The 15,564-nt window shown below is 39.7% G+C and overlaps 1 protein-coding gene across 7 annotated transcripts in view; it reads right to left on the bottom strand.

The window, feature by feature from the left end:
* Nucleotides 1-15,564, bottom strand: part of OPHN1 (oligophrenin 1) — a 521,428-nt gene that overhangs the window by 8,962 nt on the left and 496,902 nt on the right. For all 7 annotated transcript variants that reach the window (XM_045795443.2, XM_045795441.2, XM_045795445.2 and 4 more), the window contains 3 exons: nucleotides 9,475-9,640; nucleotides 8,567-8,617; nucleotides 480-521 (listed from right to left, as the gene is read on the bottom strand). In XM_045795443.2, coding sequence (XP_045651399.1) covers nucleotides 488-521; nucleotides 8,567-8,617; nucleotides 9,475-9,640 — 251 coding nt within the window. In that variant the 3' untranslated portion in view covers nucleotides 480-487. The remainder of the gene's footprint in view (nucleotides 1-479; nucleotides 522-8,566; nucleotides 8,618-9,474; nucleotides 9,641-15,564) is intronic.

The following is a 15,564-nucleotide window of genomic DNA, read 5'->3' as shown; positions in this document are numbered from 1 at the left end:
GATTTGGTCTGAAGGTGTGAAGTCCCTACATGATACTGAAGTGGACTCATGGTACTTGCTATAATACCAAAAGCGAGGTTACTGATTTTCTTATAGACCCAAAGGGTGTCAGAGTTAGAGGGTTCCAAACTTTTAATTTTACAAATTGGGAATTTGAGGCTAAGAGAACGAAACGTACTTGCCACAAATGTCACAGTCTAGGATTCCTAATGAACTTTATCCAAAGGCAACTTGTAAAACTACACTGTAATTTGGTAGAGGGAGAAAGAAAGGAAAGAGGAAGGAAACTTAAAAACACAGGGAACCTCAGAATTGGAAGGCAGTAAGTTTAAGGGTCACATAATTATAGGTTAATGAACTGAGACATTGAGGGTGTTCCTACCCTCTGGAACCACAAGATATTTTAGTCCTCAAAATCTCAGATCCCATAAAGGCTTACGTGTTACAAGGTTCTGTAATCAGGAGTGGAGACTACATACCAGAGGCCTCAACTCTCATCTCCAGGAACTCTGCCTTGAGAACTGTGGGTAAAGGAGGAAAAACATTTCACTAAGACTCTAGAAATCAGAACGGGAAAGGCAAAGCAAGGGGATGGGTTACTCTTCCAGGCCAGTGTCAAAGAGCCCATTTGAAAAATAGGAAGTGAGGGGTGCCTGGGTGGCTCAGTTGGTTAAGCATCTGCCTTCGGTTCAGGTCATGATCCCAGGGTCCTGGGATTGAGCCCCGAGTCAGGCTCCCTGCTCAGCTGAGCAGGGAGCCTGCTTCTTCCTCTCTCCCTTGCTCATGCTCTATCTCTCGCTATCTCTCTCTCTCAAATAAATAAATAAAATCTTTAAAAAAAAAGAAAAAAGGGAAATTATTCCATCCAAATGTTTCAAAACATCTAGATCTATGCTTATAAGTTGGGCTACCTCTCTGGCAGATTTAGAAAGCCCCGTAACCGAGATACAAAGAAATATCTCAGGTGTCAGAACAATCCTTTGAGTGTTAGACTATGGGAGGCTAGTGGAGCTCAGAGAAATTGGCCCAAAGACTATATTCTGTGATTATCTCTCATAGGGAGAAGGGCAAGGTGGAAGGGCAAATGTCATGCAAAACGTGAATCATCCTTTGCCTTAGGGATCAAACCAGCTTTCTCCAGCTTCTTGATGTGCTTCAGTACTATATTGTACTGAATATACTACTATATATAGTACTATATATAGTACTATCAGTACTATATTAGTCTTGTCTGGGAAGAGCTGGAGGAAAGAGATAATCCTAAAGAATGAAGCCCTGTAGAGTGTTCCCAGAACATCCCAGAAAATAGCTGGTCCCAGGGCTATTTCCATAGCATTGTTTTTTTACTTCTTTCCTAAGTCTATTTATACTCACTTCCTGAGTGATCTTATTTCTATTCATGGTTTAAATCACCACGAAATACTGAGAATCCACCAAAGGGCCACTATTAATATTGTGGTAAATGTAAATGCCCCATGGAGTTGCACAGTGGCAGTACTCAACAGTTCTACCCTTAAATCTCTGTGGGTTCAACCCCAACTACTATTCAAAGTTGCAGTTACCTACTGGACATTTCCTCCCTTATTTAAGTTTTATTTAAATTCCAGTTAGTGAACATACAGTGTAATAATAGTTTCAGGCGTACAATAGAGTAATTCGACACTTCCATACAATGCCCTGTGCCGATCACAAGTGCCCTCCTTATGCCCACCACATATTAACCCCACCCCCAACCCCCTCTCTTCTAGTAAACATGTTTGTTCTCTATAATTAAGATTGTGTTACTTGGTTTGTCTCTCTCTCTCCATTTTTTCCCCTTTGCTCATTTGTTTTGTTTCTTAAATTCCACATATGAGTAAAATTATATGGTATTTGTCTTTCTCTGACTGACTTATTTCACTTAGCATAATACTCTCTACCTCCACCCAAGTAGTTGCAAATGGCAAGATTTCATTCCTTTTAATGGCTAATATGCCTCTGTGTGTGTGTGTGTGTGTGTGTGTGTGTGTGTGTGTGTGACGCTCACAACCTCTTCTTTATCCAGTCGTCAGTTGGACATGGGCTGTTTCCATATTTTGGCTACTGTAGATAATGCTGCTATAAACACCAGGGTGCAGGTATCCCTTTGAATTAGTATTTTTCTATTCTTTCAGTAAATACCTAGTGCTGCAATTGCTGGATCATAGTGAAGTTCTATTTTTATCTCCATACTGTTTTCCAGCATGCCTGCACCAGTTAGCATTCCCACCAATAGTGCAAGAGGGCTCCCCTTTCTCCACATCTTCACCAACAACTGTTGTTTCTTGTGTTGTTGATTTTAGCCATTCTGACATACGTGAGTTGGCATCGCATTGTAGGTTTGATTTCCATTTCCCTGATGAGTGATGTTGAGCATCTTTTCATGTGCCTGTTGGCCATCTGGATGTCTTCTTTGAAAAAAATGACTATTCCTGTCTTCTGCCCATTTTTTAACTGGATTATTTGTTTTTGGGGTGTTGAGTTTTATAAGTTCTTTATACACATTGGTTACTAACCCTTAATTGGATATGTCATTTGCAAATATCTTCTCCCATTCTGTAGGTTGCCCTTCAGTTTTGTTGATTGTTTCCTTCACTGTGCAGAAGCTTTTTATCTTGATGAAGTCCCAAACTTTATTTTTGCTTGTGTTTCCCTTGCCTCAGGAGACATATCTAGTAAGAAGTTGCTATGGACAAGGTCAAAGGAGTTTCTGCTTGTGTGCTCCTCTAGAATTTTAATGCTTTCCTGTATCACAAATTTAGGTCTTTATCCATTTTGAATTTATTCTTGTGTATGGTGTAAGAAAAGTGGTCCAGTTTCATTCTTTTGCATGTTGCTGTCCACTTTTCCCAACACCAGTTGCTGAGGAGACTGTCTTTTTCACACTGAATATTCATTCCTGCTTTGTCAAGGATTAACTGACCATAGTTGTGGGTTCATTTCTGGGATTTCTATTCTGTTCCATTGATCTATGTGTCTGTTTTTGTGCCACTACCATACTGTCTTGATCACTACAGATTTGTAATATAAGTTGAAGTCCAGAATCGTGATGCCACCAGCTTGGCTTTTTCTTTTCAAGGCTGCTTGGGCTATTCGGGGGTCTTTTGTGGTTCCATACAAATTTTAGGATTGTTTATTCTAGCTCTGTGAAAAATGCTGTTGTTATTTTCATAGGGATTGCATTAAATGTGTAGATTGCTTTGGGCAATATAGATTTTCCACAACATTTGTTCTTCCAACCCATGAGTGTGGAACATTTTGCCATTTCTTTGTGTCATCTTCAATTTCTTTCTTCAGTGTTTTGTAGTTTTCAGACTACAAAAGTCAGAGTACAGACCTTTTCCTCTTTGGTTAGGTTTCTTCCTAGGCATCTTTTGGGTTTTGGTGCAATCGTAAATGGGATCGATTCCCCAATTTCTCTTTCTTCTGCCTCATTGCTAGTGTATAGAAATGCAACTGACTTCTGTGCATTGATTTTATATCCTGCCACTTTGCTGAATTCCTGTATGAGTTCTAGCAATTTTGGGGTAGAACCTTTAGAGTTTTCTATATAGAGTGCCATGTCATCTGCAAATAGTGAACGTTTCACTTCTTCCTGGCAATTTGGATGCCTTTTATTTCTTTTTGTTGCATGCTTCCTGTGGCTTGGCCTTCCAGTGCTATGTTAAATGACAGTGGTGAGAGTGGACATCCCTTGTCTTGTTCCTGACCATAGAGGAAAAACTCATTTCCCCCCCAGAGAGGATGATATTAGCTATGGGCTTTTCATATATGGCCTTTACTATGTTGAGGTATGTTAGAGGGTCCCTCTAAGCCTACTTTGTTGAGGGTTTTTATCATGAATGGATGTTGTACATTGTCACATGCTTTTTCTGCATCTATTGAAAGGATCATATGGTTCTTTTCCTTTTATTAATGTGGTATATCACGTAGATTGTTGAATATTGAGCCACCCTTGCAGCCCAGGAATAGATCCCAGTTGATCCTGATGAATGGTTCTTTTAATGTACTATTGGATTTGGTTTGCTAGCATTTTATTGAGAATTTTTGCATCCATGTTCATGAGGGATATTGGCCCCTCGTTCTCTTTTTTTTTTTTTTAATGGAGTCTTTATCTGGTTTTGGTATCAGGGTAATGCTGGCCTCATAGAATGAATTTAGAAGTTTTCCTTCCATTTCTGGTTTTTATTTTATTTTTTTTTTGGAATAGTTTGAGAATAGGTATTAACTGTTCTTTAAATGTTTGGTAGAATTCCCCTGTGAAACCATCTGGCCCTGGACTTGTACTTGTTGGGAGATTTTTGATTACTGATTCACTTTCTTTGCTGGTTATCAGTTTGTTGAAGCTTTCTATTTCTTCCTGTTTCAGTTTTGGTCATTTGTATGTTTCTAGGAATGTATCCACTTCTTCCAGGTTGTCCAATTTGCTGGCATGTGTTTTTTCATAATATTCTAATTGCTTGTATTTCCGTGGTGTTGGTAGTTGTTTCTCCTTTCTCATTTGTGATTTTATTTGTTTGGGTCCTTTCTATTTTCTTTTTTTTTGTAAGTCTGGCTAGAGGTTTATCAATTTTGTTAATTTTTTCAAAGAACCAGCTCCTGCTTTCATTGGTCTGTTTTTTGGGGTATTCGTAGGTTCTATTTCATTTCTTTCTGCTTTAGTCTTCATTATTTCCTTCCTTCTCCTGTCTCTAGGCTTTGTTTGTTGTGCTTCCTGCAGGTGGCTTTGTGTTTATGCTGAGGGATGTGGCATGAAATGGCACCAGCCAGCTCCTCTGTTCCTGGATGTATCTCCATGAACACTGTCTCTCAGAGATGCGCTCTGAGAAGACTGAACAGTCTCCCCTGTGTTCTGCAGGTGTTTTTCAGATCACTTTTTCCATGGTGTCTGTCCCTGGGTTGTTTGCCTGCTTTCTTTCCAGGAGCAGCACAGTGCCTCCAGGCCTCTATCTCAGCCAAACCCATTCTCCTTTAAAACTCCATGCTTTAAACCCCCCAGGTTCAAGAATTCAGGAAATTTAACCACTCTCATTTTCCAAGCCAATGGCTTTAGGGAAGTGTTCTCCTCGTGCATTCTTCTGTGTGCTGGTTTCTCTCTTGCCCGTCTCTGCAACCATAGCTCTCTCCCCTCCACAGCACCTGAGATCCCTCTCTCCCCTAAGTCCCCTCTCCACACTTCCTATATTCTTCAATATGGCCTCTTCTCTCCCTTTATTTGAGGAGTTTTTTTCTGACAGTCTTCATGTATATTTCTGGGATATTTAGGATGATTTTTAGTTATCTAGTTGTGTTCATTAGATGAAGCAAGCCTAGGGTTCTCCTATTCCACCACCATCTTCCTCTCAACCCGCACTGGGCATTTCTATCTGGATATCCCACAGGGTCTTCAAAAACACTGTGTCCAAAATTGAGGACAGCAACTTTCCCACAAAACCTATTCTTCCATGATTAATTGTTGTTACCATCCACTTAATTTTCCAAGTTAGACTTTTTTCCCTCTTACTCCTTCTCCAATGCTCCATGTTTTTTTCTTTAAAGATTTTATTTATTTATTTGTGAGAGAGAAACAGAGATACCAAGAGCACAAGTGGTGGGGAGGGCAGAGGGAAAGGGAGATGCAGACTGAGCAGGGAGCCCAATGTGGTACTTGATCCCAGGATCCTGGGCTCATGACCTGAGACAAAGCAGATACTTAACCGACTCAGCCACCCAGGTGCCCATCCAATGCTCCATGTTTGAAAAGTCACTCAGGTCTCATTGTGTCTATCTCAAATCTGTCCTTCTATTGCATTTCACTGGCAATGCCATCAGTTAGGGCCTCATCAACTGTTGCCATGATGATTAGCCTCCTAACTGGTCTCTGTCTCCAGTCTTTACTCTCCCATCTATCTTCCCCATTACTAAAAGAATGAGGTATCATTGTTGTGTTTTTTTTTTTTACAACTCAGTCATTTCAGAATATGCATTGTCATACTTAAAAGTTCCATGATTCCCCATGTACTACAGTATAAAGACCAAATTCCTCAGTATGCCATTGAAGGTCTTTATAATCTGGCCCCAGTCTATCCTTCTGGCTTCACTTCCAGGTAAGCTTCCCTCTTTTCACCCCCACATTGTAGCCAAGGTGAAACAATAATCCCTTACTGAACCTGTCTTGCATAAGCTGTTCTGCCTTGCTGAATGATCTTCCCCTTCTTTCTCTTCTTGATGGACCGCTTCTCATTTTCATTTAAGTTTTAATTTTTTTATTGGTTGTGGAAGAGAGAAGAATGAGGAAGTGAAGTGATTCATATGTTAGGCTATAGTCAGATACAAATGGGAAGCAAAAAGGAGAAGAACAAAAGTTAAGCAGATCATTATTTTTATCAGAGATGAGAGAAGAGCTTGCCAACAATGTCTATAGGTGGTACTGATGTGGCTAGTCTGAGGATCTTGACCAGTGGCCAGCATGTAGATGTACTGATGTAAGTGGTGGTTACAAGGTGGTTACAAGGTGGGATAGACAGAAGTGGTGTTTTTTTCTATGTGGATACTAATTGGGAGGAGCCTGTATGGTTTTATGGCTCATGACACACTGGAAGACAGGTGTATCCACTTAAATCTTGCCCATACTCCTGTCAAGATGGAATCTGGGGTAAGGAATGGGATTAAATCTATAGCCAAACATAGGATAAGTAGAGTGGTGCTCTAGCCTGAAGTGCCTGGTTTGGCTATAGCACCCGCATTTTGTGTGTTGGTCCAAGAATTCCCCGAGCAGTAGGTGACAAAGCTCAGACAGCAGTTACCAGTCTTCCATACTCTCAACATCAGTTTGGCTATAGTTTCCCTATTAGAAGTCGGCCTGCCTTAAAGATTCTATTGGACTTTGTTCATGCCTCTTACATATTCTCTCTCAATACATTGGTTCCCTGTCCAAGGCTACAGATGAATTCCTCATATTTTTTGGTGTATTTCTACTCATTTTTAAGCCCCAACTTGGATATCACTTCCTCTAAAAGAGCTTCCTATCAATACAACCAGTTCATTCTGTTAACTCTAGTTTACTTCATTCCATTATCTTGGAACTTATTTCTCATATGGTTTATTCTAGGGAGGGAGGAAGTATCACCAGGAAATGGGAAGTGGTCCTGCTCACAGGTGGGTACTATATTAAGAGTATTAATGAGTCTCTCTGTCTCTCTCTTTCATTTTTTTTTTCTCAAGAGGGATATTTGACTAAGCCTGATTTAAAAAACTTCCTAGGCAAAAACTGTATTGTATTGGTAAGAGAAATCTGGGAGCTTGACTTCATTTTTATCTGTTATGGTGGAATAAATAGCAAATTATTGTCTAAGGAGAATTGGACCTGGTCTAATGGCTGACTGCCAAGCAGAACTAGGGTGACTTGCTCTGCAGGATCACGTCCTGGTGAGTTAGGTCTCACAGTTTTGACTAGGTGATGTTAGACTTACTCTAGCTCCACTGCTGGTAAATTCACATTGTTCTTTTAACTGACCACCTAGAAGAGTTATGCTCTTATCACCCATCAGGAAGCACAATTTCAAACTCTCTAAAAAGCAACATGGAGCAAACTCACAAAAGAGTCCCTAAAGGGTAAGCAACCATTTCTTTAGGTATTCTAGTCTAAAGGGTCCCAAATGCCAGGCTTTGGACAATTTGTACCAATACCTTAGAAGCTTTAAAAACAAATTAACTGGAAGGAAGGTAGGAAGGAAGGAAATAAAACAAACAAACAAAAATAGATTCCTAGGCCCCAGTCTTGGAGATTCTGTTTTAGTGGGTCTAGAGTGGAAAGCAAGAATCTGTTTGTGTTTTTGTTCCCTCAACTGTTTCCGGGTGATTTATATCATACCACCTAATGTTTACCTATGCTTATTCTAAGGCTGTTTATGTTAGAGTGTTGTATTCTATATATTTCTATCAGCTGCCCTTTTAGAATATAATAGAGTCTAAATAAGTAAACTAACCAAAAAATAAGACCTACATTGAATGTCATGTGTTTTGCAATATTACTTAGCATGTGAGTACTGTGTGTGAGAGTGTGTGTGTGTGTGTGTGTGAGAGAGAGAGAGAGAGAGAGAAGCAGAAAAGAGAAGGAGGTTGAAAAACACAGTGGGAGACTCAAAGATACAACAGATACAGAGACAGGCAAAGAGAGAGAGAGATGGGAGAAAGAGAGACAGAAAAAGAGTAAAACAAACAGGGAGACAGAGAGACAAAGACAGAAACAGAGATATAAGCAGAAAAACACAAAGAGAGACAGAAAGAGACTGAGAATGACAAAGACACAGGGAAAGAAACAGAGTATGAGAGAGACAAATAGAATAACAAAGATGGAGAAATATATGTACAGAAACAAAAACAGATGTATATGGTGAGAGACCAGGAGACAAAGAAACAGAACTAGGGGAGAGAAAGGGACAAACAGAGAGACAGAGATGGAGCTGTATAGAAACAGAAAAAGAGAATGTAAGAGAGGAGCTGTGATGTTCACAATCCATTTATTAAAAAGTAACTTGGTTTCTCTTCTGTCACCTACGTGTCTTACCTTCCTGTTTTTCGGGAAGCTGTTTCAAAGAACCTGGTCCTGGAAGCCACCCTGCAAAGAGAAGTCAATCAAGTCCCATGAGTTGCTCTGGAATATGTATGAGAACCAATAGACAATGGTCAAGACATAAAGTATAAACCAGACAGGCCACCAATTGAAGGGTTTTCCCTAGCTTGCATAAATTTTTGACATTTTCGTAAATACACTTAGCTACTTAATCAACATGATAGAAGCTTTGTCTTTCGTATTTCCCCCATTTTACAAGGATGGAAAGCAAGAGAGGCAAGGAAAAGGAATATTAGGAGGCAGTATATGAGAGGGGTCCTAAGCACTGGCTGAAGAGAGACCAGTCAGGCTAGTTGTGACCATACAAGGCTGGTCCTTGAGAGCCGCTGTGGCCCTGCCTTTACTACTTTATACCTGGTTCCTTGGCTTCCAGTCCCACCTCAGGAAAACCTGCTGGCCATCAGCTCAGTTCTTACCCTGCAAGAGGCTCTCTGGAGAATCTGAGTCATTTTGGAAGATTAAAAAAAGTCACACCAGTGATTAAAAAAAAAAAAGCCTGAAGTCACAAGTACAATGAACAAATCTGTTCATTAAATTTCTTTGAAAAACAATAGCAATAATAAGAAACTATGAATAATTTCCAGAGCCAAGGGAGCATGAAAACAGAAAGTAATTTTATCACCCTATAGAAATTAGAGCAGCATTAGTGAAATCTCTCAGCCTTGGGTGCTGAGTGGAACACTCCAAACAGGGCTTGTCTGTGACATTTCCCTAGACTATGAAGTGAATGATACCCTGAGGTTGGACACTGTATACCCTTCACAACCATATGGTAATCCTGAAAGTACTCCTGGTGGCCTAAGATGAGCCTTAGGTCAAGGTCGAGGAAAAACTCTACTTACACAGATGAGGGGATTTCCCCTGCATTGCTAACCACAATATCTGGCTTTGGTTCTGGCTTTTGGGGAGTAGCTGCCCGGCACGGAGGGTCTGGAGGCCTCACTGGGGGACGGACGATGGTAGGCTTTTCTCCTGGAGGCCGCACTTTGCTGAAACTGTCAGAGTCTCCTGAAAGAGAAAACAACACCAAGAGGTCGAATGGTTAGCCAAATGGAACACTGTTCATGAACAGGCACCCAATATTGGAGTTATCTGGACTACCTCCCTTAATGTCCACTTATTTTTGGTCACTAACAACTCTGGATTTCTTTTCCATTTTTTTTTTTGGTAATTCTTCCAGCAACTTAATCCTTCAGAAAGTCTATGTTTGAAACCTAGCTCTAGAATTTCTATTTGTGTGACCTAGGGTATGTCATATCAATTTGCCAAATCTTAGTTACGTCATCTACATAATGAAGACCAATAATACATGATCTTACGAGAGATTAAAATTTTAATTAGGTACTAACATGTTTAGTATGAGCCTGGCACATAGTAGGTATTTAGTCAATATCTGATGATGAATTTGAATTTGTTAAATTCATAATTACCAAAACTCAGGCCCTTTTTACTTAGACATTGACGATCATAGCAGTCCTCTAACTTACATCCCTGCTTCTATGTCTCTGGTTTCCAGATCAGTCAATATAAAACAAATATATGTAATTTTTTATGAAATGAATTTAACAGGAGTTTTAGCAGGAGTGACACTGATGCACTTACACATTGCTGGTAGCACTGTACACTGGGCTTATTCTATCTACATAGCCATAAAGAATTCTGGAAAAATGTTGATGAAATGCAAAATCATACATATGAGATAGTTCATACTTGTTGATCCAGTGTATTCCATTTTGGGGAACAGGCCCAAGGGAATTAACTGCCAAAAAATAGGAAAAACAATTTGCACAAAAACATTCTTCTTCATAGCAGAAACTTGGGCCTAACTACAAAGACTAAGCAAACCATTTTGTACAAGTACTTAACCAATACATATTACACATGAACTGACAAGGATTTGGGCCAGGTCAAAAAAATATATGCATTTAAGTGGAAAAAATCCACAAAAAGTACTCATGGCCTGATGAACACATGGCAATAGGCATATGCGTAACTATTCAAGGTTGTTAGCAGGGATGGGGGGAATGGAGCTAAGATGGTGGTGTAGGACTCTAGACTCATTTTGTCCCTCAAACACAGCTAGATAATTATCAAATTATTCTAAATACTCCAGAAATCAACCTGAAGACTGACTGAACAAACCCCACAACTAAAGGGACAGAAGAAGCCACATCAAAGAAGGTAGGAAGTGTGGACACATGGTTTGGGGGAGAAATGGATCATGGGTGCTGCAGAAGGGAAGGAGCCATGAGCGTGGAGAAAGGCAAGAGAGAGAGGAGCACACAGGGGAATGCACCCCCAAAGCCACCGGCTAGGAAAATGAGAAGCTGATTTTCATAAATCGGCAAGGGTAGGTTTAAAGACTGCTGTTTTAAAGTTTGGCATGCTTGACTATGAAAGAGCCCTGAGGGAGCTTCCCTACTCTTGGAGAGAAAGCAGGCAAACAACCAAGGGACAGACAGCATGGAAATAGTGATCTGAAGAACACCTGGGGCGCACAGAGGGGAGATTATTCGCTCTTCCTGGAACACCACCCTGAAAGGCAGGGTTCAGGGAGATGCCTCTTTGGGGACAAAGGAGTTGGCTGGTGCTACTTTCCTCCCCTGCCGCTCAACACAAACACAGAGCCACCTACAGAGGGCAGCTCTGCCCTTACACTGGCTGCCTAACTTGCTTACACCATGTCCCACACTCATGCGCTCCGGCACAACTGCTCTTCTCTGTCAAGCTCACCTCAATCCCAGCATGATGGGCCCCTTTCCAAGAAGACCAGCACAGGCCCCTGCCCACACCACATTCCTAAACCCTAGAGTTTTAAAAGTCAGCAGGCTTGAAGTAATTAGCACTTGGTATTACATGCAACTGATGAATCACTAAAATCTACCTCTGAAACTAATAATACAGAATATGTTAACTAACTTGAATTTAAATTAAAAAATTAAAAAAAAAACAAACAAATAAGCACTTAATGAACTTTTATTTCTAATTTGGAAGATGTATTTGTGGCTAATATTTTGAAAAATTAACTATACTGGCCTTTTTGATTTGCCAAAATGATTGACAGACCTGCTGGCATTTGAAAGGATAGGTCAATATGTTGGACAGTCCACACAAGGAAGAACTGTCTCACCAATTGATGTTTCTTGATGAGCACCTTGCCACAGGGTAGTTATACATACTTTGGACAAAATACTGTGGTATTGTGCATAGATCCCTTTTTCTTTTCACAATTTTCATTAATGCTATTACCTAAAAAAGTTATCTGGAAATGAGGAAGTCAATGACTTCCCATAGAGATCCCTTTGGAGAAACTTATGTAAATGATCTGAATTGAAGAACCTAGAGAAACCCCAATATGGAAACAGAGTTTATTCAAAAAACACTTAACTCCATTTTCTCCAGGCACTGTGCTAGGTGTCCTAGAGGGTGCAAAGATGAATAAAATATGGCTCTTGCTCTTAAAAAGAAAATAAAGTCAGCAGGCTTTGTGGGGATAGAGCCCAAAGAGCACTGTGCTGCTCCTGAAGAGAAGGCAGTATACAACCCGGAGTCAGACAGTGTGGAAACGGCAATCTGAAAAATGCCTGGGACAGATGGCAGGGAGATTATTTGCTCTTCTTGGAGTGCTTCTCTGAGAGGCAGTGGGCACTCCAGGAACAAGCTAGCTGGCACCATTCCCCCTGCCCAAGCCCCTCAGCATAAACAAAGAGCCACCTGCAAGAAGCACTACAGCACCAACACAAGACACCTAGTCTGCTTACACCAGATCCCATACCACTGCTCTCTGGTGGTACTGCCCCTCTCAGTCAAGCCTGCATCAGTCACAGTGCGGTGGGTCCCTTCTGTAGAAGACCAAAGAAACCCCTGCCCACACCACATCTTCTGACCAGAAAGCTCTGCAGTGCTTCACTTCTAGTGTAATAAGTATTAGCTCTCATTTCACAAGCAGACCAGAGTTCACAGAGTTAAAACTCACCACATGTTGAACAAGAACCAAACACTGCCCACTGCAGGCAAGGATAACCTCTGAGGATGATTGGCCTGAAGGATAGGGCAGCAAAACACAACAGCAGAGCACATGCAGCATACACCAGTGACACTCCCTGAAGCTCCAGGCCATGGATACTGTATGACCTCTTCTTCATAAAGCCGTTACTCGCAGGAGCAGGAAATATGACTGGCTTTTCTAACACAGAGAAGATAGAGACTTAGAAAAAAATGTGAAGACAGGGAGATTTATCCCAAATGAAACAATAAGATTAGGTCACAGCCAGCGATCCAATTGAAACAGATATAAATAACATGCCTGATGGAGAATTTAAAGCAATAATCATAAGGATACTTGCTGGGCTTGAGAAAAGAATGGAAGACTTCAGGGAGGCCCTTACCACAGAGACAAAAGAGTTAAAAAAGAATCAGTCAAGGACACATATTGCATGGTGCACTGGGTGTTATATGCAAGTAATGAATCATGGAACTTTACATCAAAAACTAGGGATGCACTGTAAGATGACTAACATAATAAAAAATATTATTAATTTAAAAAAAGAATCAGTCAGAAATGAAAAATGCAACAACTGAAATTGGAAACAGACTTGATGGAATTAACACAAGGCTAGAAAAAGCAGACAAATGAATAAGTGATATAGAGGACAAAATAATGGAAAATAATGAAGCTGAACAAAAGAAAGAAAGAGGAATTATGGAACACAAGAATAGACTTAGGGAACTCAGTGACTCCATCAAATGTAATAACATTCGTATTTTAGCAGTCCCAGAAGAAGAGAGAGAAAAGGGGGCAGAAAATTAACTTGAACAAGTCATAGCTAAAAACTTCCCTATCTGCAGAAGGAAACAGTTACTCAGATTCAGGATACACAGAAAACTCACACCAAAATCAACAACATCAGGCCAACAACAAACATACTACAGTTAAATTTTCAAAATGTAATGATATAGAAAAAATCTCAAAGCAGAAAGACAAAAGAAGTCCCTAACTTACAGGGAAGACCCACAAGGCCAGCTACAGATTTCTCAACAGAAACATGGCAAGACAGAAGGGAGTGGCATGATGTATTCAAGGTGCTAAATGGGAACAATCTGCAGCCAAGAATACTCTGTCTGGCAGGGTTGTCCATTCAGAATAGAAGGGGAGATAAGGAGTTTCCCAGAAAACAAAAAAATAAAGGAGTTTGTGACCACTAAAACATCTCTACAGGAAATATTAAAGGGGACTCTTTGAGTGGAAAGGAAAAACCAGAACTGACAGGGACAAAAAAGGAACAGAAAACATCTCCAGAAACAACAACAAAACAAATAATGAAATGGCATTAAATACATATCTATCACTAATTACTCTGAATGTAGATGAACTAAATGCTCCAATTAAAAGACATAAGGTATTTGAATGGATAAAATAATAAATCCATCTATATGCTGCCTACAAGAGACTCATTTTAGATCAAAAGACACCTGCAGATTGAAAAGGAGGGGATGGAGAAAATTTTATCTTGCAAAAGGATGTTAAAAGAAAGCCAAAATAGCAATACTTGTATTGAACAAACTAGACTTAAACCAAAGACTGTAACAAGAGACGGAGAAAGGCACTATATCATAATAAAGGGGGTAATCCAACAAGAAGATCTAACAACTGTAAATATTTACGCGCACAACGTGGGAGCACCGAAATACATAAAACAATTAATAACAAACAGAGAGTAATACTATAATAGGGGAATAGAACACTCCCACTTACATCAATGTACACCTCATCTAAGCAGAATATCAACAAGAAAACAATGGCTTTGAATGACACCCTAGGCCAGATGGATTTAAGAGATATATTCAGAATATTCCATCCTAAAACAGCATAATATGCATTCTTTTCCAGTACACATGGGACATTCTCCAAAATAGATCACATACAAGGTCACAAATCAGGCTTCAACAAGTACACAAAGACTGAGATCACGCCATACATCTTTTCTGACCACAAGGCTATGAAACTTGAAGTCAACCACAAGAAAAATTTGGAAAGACCACATGGAGGTTAAACAACATTTTACTTAACAAAGAATGGGTCAACCAGGAAATCAAAGAATAAATTAAAACATACATGGACTTTACATCAAAAACCAGGGATGTACTGTATGGTGACTAACATAATATAATAAAAAAATAATTGTATTAAAAAAATAAAACATACATGGAAACAAATGAAATGAAATGAAATAGAAATGAACTGAAAATGAAAACATGATGGTCCAAAACCTTTGGGATGCGACAAAATTGGTCCTAAGAGGGAAGCAGATATAGGAATATAGGCCTAGCTCAAGAGGTAAGAAAAATCTCAATTAACTACCTAACCTTATAACTAAAGGAGCTAGAGAAAGAACAACAAACAAAGCCTAGAGCCTGCAGAAGAAAGGAAATAATGAAGACTAAAGCAGAAAGAAATGAAATAGAACCTACAAATACCCCAAAAAACAGACCAATGAAAGCAGGAGCTGGTTCTTTGAAAAAATTAACAAAATTGATAAACCTCTAGCCAGACTTACAAAAAAAAAAAAAAGAAAATAGAAAGGACCCAAACAAATAAAATCACAAATGAGAAAGGAGAAACAACTACCAACACCACGGAAATACAAGCAATTAGAATATTATGAAAAAACACATGCCAGCAAATTGGACAACCTGGAAGAAGTGGATACATTCCTAGAAACATACAAATGACCAAAACTGAAACAGGAAGAAATAGAAAGCTTCAACAAACTGATAACCAGCAAAGAAAGTGAATCAGTAATCAAAAATCTCCCAACAAGTGCAAGTCCAGGGCCAGATGGTTTCACAGGGGAATTCTACCAAACATTTAAAGAACAGTTAATACCTATTCTCAAACTATTCCAAAAAAAAAAAAATAAAAACCAGAAATG

Source organism: Ursus americanus, chromosome X, assembly GCF_024610735.1.
Source record: "Ursus americanus isolate L20-20 chromosome X, mUrsAme1.1.p, whole genome shotgun sequence".
Classification (NCBI taxonomy): Eukaryota; Metazoa; Chordata; class Mammalia; order Carnivora; family Ursidae; genus Ursus; species Ursus americanus.
The sequence above is the reverse complement of the archived record's forward strand: the minus strand, read 5'-3'. Positions and strand labels throughout refer to the sequence as shown.